Here is a 7,561-nt window from a genome sequence, read left to right as displayed (position 1 = left end):
ACATTTTAGAGCATGCATGATTCAGGGATCAGAAGACAGGACTTAAGCAATAGCAAGTGCAGCCGCACAGCTCTGAAGATGTTATACAACATCTCTGCTTTATTTCCCTCACCTGGTAAACTGGCATTGTATGATGTATCTATCCATTATGCAAGGCTCTCTGAAGTAGTTCATACCTGAACGCAATAAGACTTCCCAGTGCTGGAGAGCACTATCTTAGCCAACCTCATGTCTAGTGCAAAGGTACGATATTCATAGTTAGCAGATTTAAGGTGATCAGTGTGACCTCTAAGTAGTGCTATCTATGAAAAGGTACCTCTGAGAAACTTTATTTTCCTCTTTCTTTTGATCACATCACTGCCTGACACAAGCCAAAGCTTGCAGTTACAAGGGGTGGACCTACCTTATTGTGAGCTGTTGCCAGGTATCCTCTCCTCACATTCGACATCTTGCAGTTCTATAACTTCTACTTTAGAATTTCTTCTTTCACAGCGCACATTGAAAGGCACGTGGGGGTCCTCGAACGGCGCGTGGCCAGCTTCACGGTGTCCGTCGTAGGCCGGAAAGCCGGCTCCGTGGGAGCCGTGGCCGTGCAGGGCAGGGTGCACGGCCACGGTGACGGAGGCCGAGGCAGTCACGGTGGTGATGGGCTGGCAGTAGGCCGCTCCCGCGGCGCCCGCCGGCCCGAACGCCGGGCTCCTCAGGCTGTGCGAGCGGGCCTTGTGGCCCAAGCGGTCCCTGCTGCCGGCGGCCGGGTGCCCTTCAGTAGAAATCTCAAAGGCGTCCCTGCGAGGCCGGTAAGGAGGCGGTCGCGGCCCTTCCCTCGCTGCCCTTTTGGGCTGTCTGCCCTGATGCCAGGGCTGCTGTGTGCTGGGATCGGGATTTGGCTGCAGCCTAGGACTCGGCTGGTGCCTTGCTTCTGGCTGAACCACCTGAGAGAGACGCACACGGTTACGTTCTGACAAAGCAAAGCAAACAAACGCTTGCTCGCATTTTATGCTGAGAATAATAATAATAACGCTCTGGCTCTACAAAGGGAATGTCATGAAACCTGATAATTGATTTTTCCATGTTTTTTGTCTGAAGTTATTAAAACCTGGAAAGCATATCTTCAGAAAAACACGGGATGACAGCTGAAAACATTATTGTAAGCTTCCTACATGCTGGTCCATCTTTTCAGGGGGATGGGTGAGAAGTACTTGATCTTAGCTCAACAAGCAGAATTGCAGGCATTTGGAAAAGGCTATTCCATGCAGGGAACATACACAGGATGTTAGTACGGTAGTTTGTAAAGACTGTAGGAATCTGTTTTCTGATTTCCATAAAGAGCATGAAGCACAGCAGCTACATCAGTCAATAAACCGTGACCAACTTCAAATGTGGCTGTGCTTGTACCTATTTCTAGGCCTCTGCTGAACAAAACCAGATCCGCATTGCAGCTCAGCATGCAACATCAGCAGGGGTAGGAGACAGAGCTTTTTTTCACTTTCCTTTGAAATCGCAATTATGCCAACCCAGTAGCAAGATGCAACAAGGCCCAAGATTTTGTACAATGCCTAAACTACTCTCGTCTGGCTCTTTGTCACCAAAATGTGCTGTCACAGAGAAGTATACAATAGTGATCCACAAGGATCTATCTGGAGTGTGAAAGAGGTTGGGATCTTGTAATCTCTCTTCCTTCTCTCTCTCTGAAAACAGTGATCAAACAGACTGAGAGCACTCTCTTGTGGCTGATGCCAACAGGATGTAATAGCAATTACCCATGCCAAAGGCCCTGTTTTTGTACCACCACTTCACCCCCAAATCAATTCTGAAGGAGGGAAGGCGGAAAACTGTCACTCCCTGCTAACAGCTTTTGGCACAATCAGCCAGAAAGAGTTTTCCACAAAACTAAATAGATTTTCTTTAAAAAAAAAACAAAAATCCAAATCACACCAAGAAACTTCTTCTTGCCCTCCTGCTAGTCCATATGAAAGCTACTTACAGTGGATCTTGCAAAGAGAGGATTCTCAGTTGCTTCCACTACTACTTGATGGACTGGTGCCCCAGGGCCTCGTGTGGCCTCGTACTGATGTAGCTCTTCACTGATGCCAGACACTGTGGTTTGAGAGCTGTATTCAGAATCAGAGGAATCTGATGCATTATTTGTGTGGCCAGGTGGCAGTGCAAACCTCACAGTACCGGGGGGTGGCTCAGGAGATGGTGTGGGCAATCTGTCCTGTCCATTGGCTGGAGAAACCTGATGACAGCAACATTTTCGGTTACATTCAGCTAGCTTTACCCTTCTCATCACTAGTGCTTGACACAAACGATGTTCTGCCAAATACACCCTGCCATGCCAACAACCTTAGCAACAGTTTTCTGATGAACACAGACACTGAACTGAAAACAATTAAAGGATAAAAGACTTGACCTCCATCCATAGATATGTATCTAAACAAGATTATGCAGATTCTTCTGGGTATCATTGTCTCAGGAAGAGCATGTAAGTGTATGTGCACACACTTGCACTTGTAAATATAAAAATAAAATGAGTATGTGGGCCCCCCTCCCCCTTCAGCAAGCATTAGCAGTGATTTCCTAAAATCACCTCAGTGGATTGGCACAGGGTTACTTGGTGTCTGTTTGCAAAGAGAGATGGATACACACATAACAGCAATATATATGGTAATAACACACACATACACATTGCTTGGAGTAAGAGACAGGTCATGCATACTGTCTGGAATTAAGAGATTACACATTGTTATCAAAACTGTTTTACTAATATCAAACAAACAAAAACCCAAACACTTCTGAAAAATACCAGTGCTGTATATCCACCTTGTGTTTTACTCTTGTGCACACACATACATACCGACACGTGAAACAGTACACTGACTGTACTGACACATAAAGATAACCCCATGATAACACAGATAAAGATAACCCCATGTAACACAATAATTGTATTAACTACAGAGTAGGTAATAAATGATCAGCAACCAAATATAAAGCTGGTATCTGTGAATCCTGGAGTCTTGACTTGGACTTTGGACTGTAAAGTCATCCAACATCTAATCTAAGCTAAGCCTTCCCCACATCAAAAATGCTACTTGAGGCAGGAGAATACCACAGGGAGAGGTGGCTGGACAGTGGGGACCTTCTGGCAGACCAATCACAGTTATCAAGGTGTGGTCTGTGGACCACCACAGTGTGTGTTGGTCCACAAAGGCCTTCCTGGTGGTCTGCTCAGTTAAGCACTTTGAGGAATGCAACAGAGCCAGTGAGGTAGGAAAGTAGAAGCTATGTGTATAAAACTAATTTTTACAAATGACTGAGGGAAATTCTTATTTTACAAACTTGTTTGCACATCACATTATGCTAGCAGTATAAATAATATTATCAGGTTTGCTTAGTGCAACCTCTAAAACAAGACTTATTAAAAAAACCTTTAAAAATAGACTAGTATTGACGATAAAATGAACAGCCCTTTTAATAAAAGGTTATTAAAAAGCATGACAGCAAGAAACTTTTAAAAATAAGAAATTTTAAAATTAAGACATTTTAAAATACTTTCTAAAAACAGAGGGTATTTGATGGGGACAGCAGTGCAGACATAGTACAATTTTTTCTGTTCACCATTAATTTTACTGACCTCGGGGTATGGTCCAAAGAAAGAGAGAAGAACAGGAAGCAGCACCAATCCATTGAGAACTCCCAGAATGGTTAGGATTGCCAAAACAGCAAAGAAATACCTGAAATACAGTTTAAATGTGTGGGGGAGAGAATAGCCACTGTTAGAAACAAGGGATTACAAATTAGTCCTACATATGCTAAAACACTATAGATACTAAATTGACTCTAACATATTACTAATATCAAAGGAAACAATTATATCACTTTCATATAAGAATAGGGGTTTTTACCTTTGAATTAGAGAAGCTACATTCCACAAAGTGTTAGTTCAGAAAGGAAAGAAAAAGAATTACATTTGTTAATTTCCCAGAATCTAGAAGCATGTAATGTTATTTATAAATGTGTTACACAAACACAAAAATATGGAATGTGCAGGGAATGGCTGGATGGATTGAAAGCACAAATACAATGAAAAGGGGCCCCCATTAGTGAAAACCCAGCAGAAGCAAACAAATGAAGTGAAGGGTGTAGAATTTAAACAATTTAGTGTAGAAGGAAAAGAAGCCCTCTTCTCCCAGCAGCTAATCCACTGTGAAATGCTTCTGCAACTTACAGCAGAATGTCTAATTAAATCTACAGTACATCAGGTAAGGGTTTTCCTTGCCGTTCATTAATCAAACTTAACGCCTAGAATTCTGTGAGTTCTAGTTTTAGCAAACAGCTTGAACTGCAACTCTTTCACAACACAGGAACCCGCTTTCTGCAAAGAAAATGCCCATTCTATAGTAAGCTTCAGCATTGTACTGAGTAAGAGCACTCCACAATGGCAGAGCTGCATTGCAGGCTAATCTTTTGTTGAACAATTTAGCATCTCTGAATACTCTTGTTTTGCGTCAGCCAATTCAAACATAAAGGCTGAAATACTATGGAAGAAGAGAAAAGTGCACAAGTAGTTATCCTTTCCCACCGCTGAGGGCTAAGGTCTGGGATCCTTCATGAATACCAAGGTAAACCTGTCAGTAAAAGGAAAGTCTTGCTAGTTGGTATTCGGCACAGCTGGGGCTCAGACTAAACTTAAGGCTGCGTTGTAAGTAATGATTTCAAGGACTCAGTCTTGGTAAATTCCTGGAGGAGAAGGCAAAGGAGAAAAACAGAGGGCAAGTTTGCTACTAATGGGTCTGCTGATTACATTGTCTAGCTGGCAACAAACTTTACTGCCTCCTTGTTTCCACATCTGATCAAATATATCAGACTCCTGTGAAACTATAAATATCCTGCTATTGTAAACATTTGGGAGTTTCTGATCTGCATTAACCAAAATCAGCAAGCCAATCTACTCTACTAACATAAACCACCAGAACTTTAAACTGGGACACAGATCAACAACAGGCATTAAAAACATTTGCATGTCATCCATCTAACATTAGAATAAACAGGAGGATTATAGCTTTGACCAGTTGGTGTATACAGTGTCTGTTAATTTACTTAATCTTCCACATTGCTGGACTAATCTGTCGCTTTCCGGAAGTTTAGGATCTTCTTCGCCCACTCTAACAATGCTCAAGGCTCCCCATAGTTTATTTTATTATATTTTTTTAAACACACCAAACTGAACTGAGATTGTGCTATAAAATCAGAAACTGATTGCCAAAAAAAGTAAAATAAGAGAAGTTGAAAAGTTGAAAGGCTCATGTTATAAACGGAGAGCACATCCAATCCAAATTTGGTGTGAAGGGCTGCTACAATCTTCCATTTGCTATGACACAAAAATGTGTGCCAAAATCTCATCTGTTAGATAGGAAAGTAGCATACCAAAAATGTACCCCTGTAAATTTAGGTCAAATCTATCACTATGTCAAAATGTTACAACCCTTACAAAACCAGGTCCTAAAAGACTAATTCCATTTCTTCCAGTACAATAAAGGTAAAAAATAGTGAGTTTGGGGGAATAACAGTTCTATTTCAGGACATGGAATACCTACATAGTAATAATCTTCATGCAGGTTTCATGAAATCTAACTGCAAACCGTCTGCTTTCTTAAAATCTCTTTCATACACAAACAAAAAGCCTGATGAGATTTAGCAGTCATTCTCTCAGTTCCTACCCCTGACATTTTGTTGTTGTTGTTGTCAAATGGATGTCAGTTAAGTCTAGAGATCTATCCAGCTTATGTCTATCTAAGTAGTTAAGCCATCTTTCAGAGCGTTTTTATTTGGCCCAGTTCTACCTCAGTTCCATTTTAGGGCTTGGATTATTTTTTTCTGTGTGTGTGTGCTGTAGTTTACCACAAAGAGCCTGTGTTACTTCTAAGATTAGCCATTTTGCAGAGCTCCACAGGTTGTTTGGAATAGAAGAGGATCTGTTTCATTGCACTTCTCAAATTCCCCTTAAGAAAAGACTTGCTTTCCTCTACACTTGACAAACTCACATTCTTAATTATATTCACAAGAAACAGCCTGCTTGTAGTTCTAAACAGAAGGGTCTTTAGGCTTTGCTGTACAAAATTTTAGTATGAAGTTCTGTGCTCATATTTATGGTTCCCCAGCTCCCAAACAGGACTTTCTCCCCCCACCCCACATCCCCCCACCTCTTTTCCTCATTATGTAAAACCCACAGAAGGATATAAGGGGAAAGGCCCTGAGAGAGTCACTTGCAGCACAGTTGATTGTTTGTAGGTTCACGTGTCCTTTGCATACAAATTCTTGTGCATACAAGAAGTCTGGAGGACCTCAAGGCTAAAGGTCAGATGCAGCTAATACTGGACAACACACGATGCTTTGAAGTAATTCAAATCCAGAATCAGCAAACTCTCTAAAGAGCGACATTTTTCTGTTCCTTCATGCTAAGTGTCAGATTTTCCTGGAACAGATTTTAATGTCAGCAATGGAAACACTACCATGTCTAGCAAGTAACAAGGAGTTAATAAAACAGAGGGAAAGCAGGACCATGACGTAAGCATACTTGACACACCATGCATAGTAATAAAATGACAGATTCACTGAGGTGAATAAAAATTAAAAGCACACTTATTTTTATTTTTGTAAGAAAGTCAAAACAAAAAGATGCTTTACCTGACAATAAAATCAAACTCTGATCCTGCAAGCATTAACACCCCAAGCAGAGTGGACACGGCCCCATCCAGCACTGGTGCAAACATGTGTTCCAATGCAAGGACAGCCCTATGGTTCCTGTCTCCTATGGCAGTTAAAAATGCCTGTAAAACAAAATGTCCATTTCCTTAGGCAGCTGTATACAACCTTCCAAACAGCTTCTCTTGCAGCATTCACAGTGTCCCATCAATTAATTTTTCCAAACTACAGTTTATCAAAGTTTTTTCTGTAGCTGGCTAATCCTTGAGAGGCCTGATCCTGCAATTATACCACATAGTAGCTACTGAAGTCACAAAAACAGTAAGCACTGATGACAGAGTCAGACTGTAATAATTTGGAAGGAATGCCTACTTGCAACAGTAGCCTTTTGTCTCTGGATTTGCCTATTTCCACCTGAAAAGAATTCATGTCATGGTGAAAGCACTTCAGGTGCGAAAATTGCAGGACTACTCCTCTCATTTTTGTGGGTCCACAGCTTCTGCAACTTTTTTTAACATTCTCATTTAACTCAAAAAAAAAAAAAAGTTTTTGAAACTTTTAGTGCTTCAAAGCTAGTTCTATACATACAAAATTATCCTAGGAACAGTGCTGAACATGGTAGCGCCTGAGAAACAAAATGAGTAGTGAACTGCTTTCATCCCTTCAACTCCTTATGAGCAAGCTCTATCAAGAACCTGCAAATGTTGGTGTTTGTTATGAATTTGTCTGTTCTGTGTATGACTTAATGGTATAAGAAAACAAGAACCTGGCTGATCTTCTTATGATTTGTAAGGGCTCTCTTTGATTAATTCCCTACTGGCTATTAAGATATGTGCTGAAACAGCTATCTTCC

General features: G+C 41.2%; 1 protein-coding gene across 1 annotated transcript in view; it reads right to left on the bottom strand.

Moving 5' to 3' along the window:
- Positions 1–404: 404 nt before the first annotated feature.
- The window catches only part of PTCH1 (patched 1), a 62,696-nt gene continuing 55,539 nt past the window's right edge, over positions 405–7,561 (bottom strand). Inside the window, exons 20-23 of the mRNA XM_062513062.1 lie at positions 6,691–6,833; positions 3,638–3,737; positions 1,985–2,239; positions 405–932 (exon numbers count right to left, since the gene is read on the bottom strand). Of these exons, the coding sequence (XP_062369046.1) occupies positions 405–932; positions 1,985–2,239; positions 3,638–3,737; positions 6,691–6,833 (1,026 nt within the window). The remainder of the gene's footprint in view (positions 933–1,984; positions 2,240–3,637; positions 3,738–6,690; positions 6,834–7,561) is intronic.

Source organism: Cinclus cinclus, chromosome Z, assembly GCF_963662255.1.
Source record: "Cinclus cinclus chromosome Z, bCinCin1.1, whole genome shotgun sequence".
Lineage (NCBI taxonomy): Eukaryota > Metazoa > Chordata > Aves > Passeriformes > Cinclidae > Cinclus > Cinclus cinclus.
This window is presented reverse-complemented; position numbering and strand designations above follow the sequence as displayed.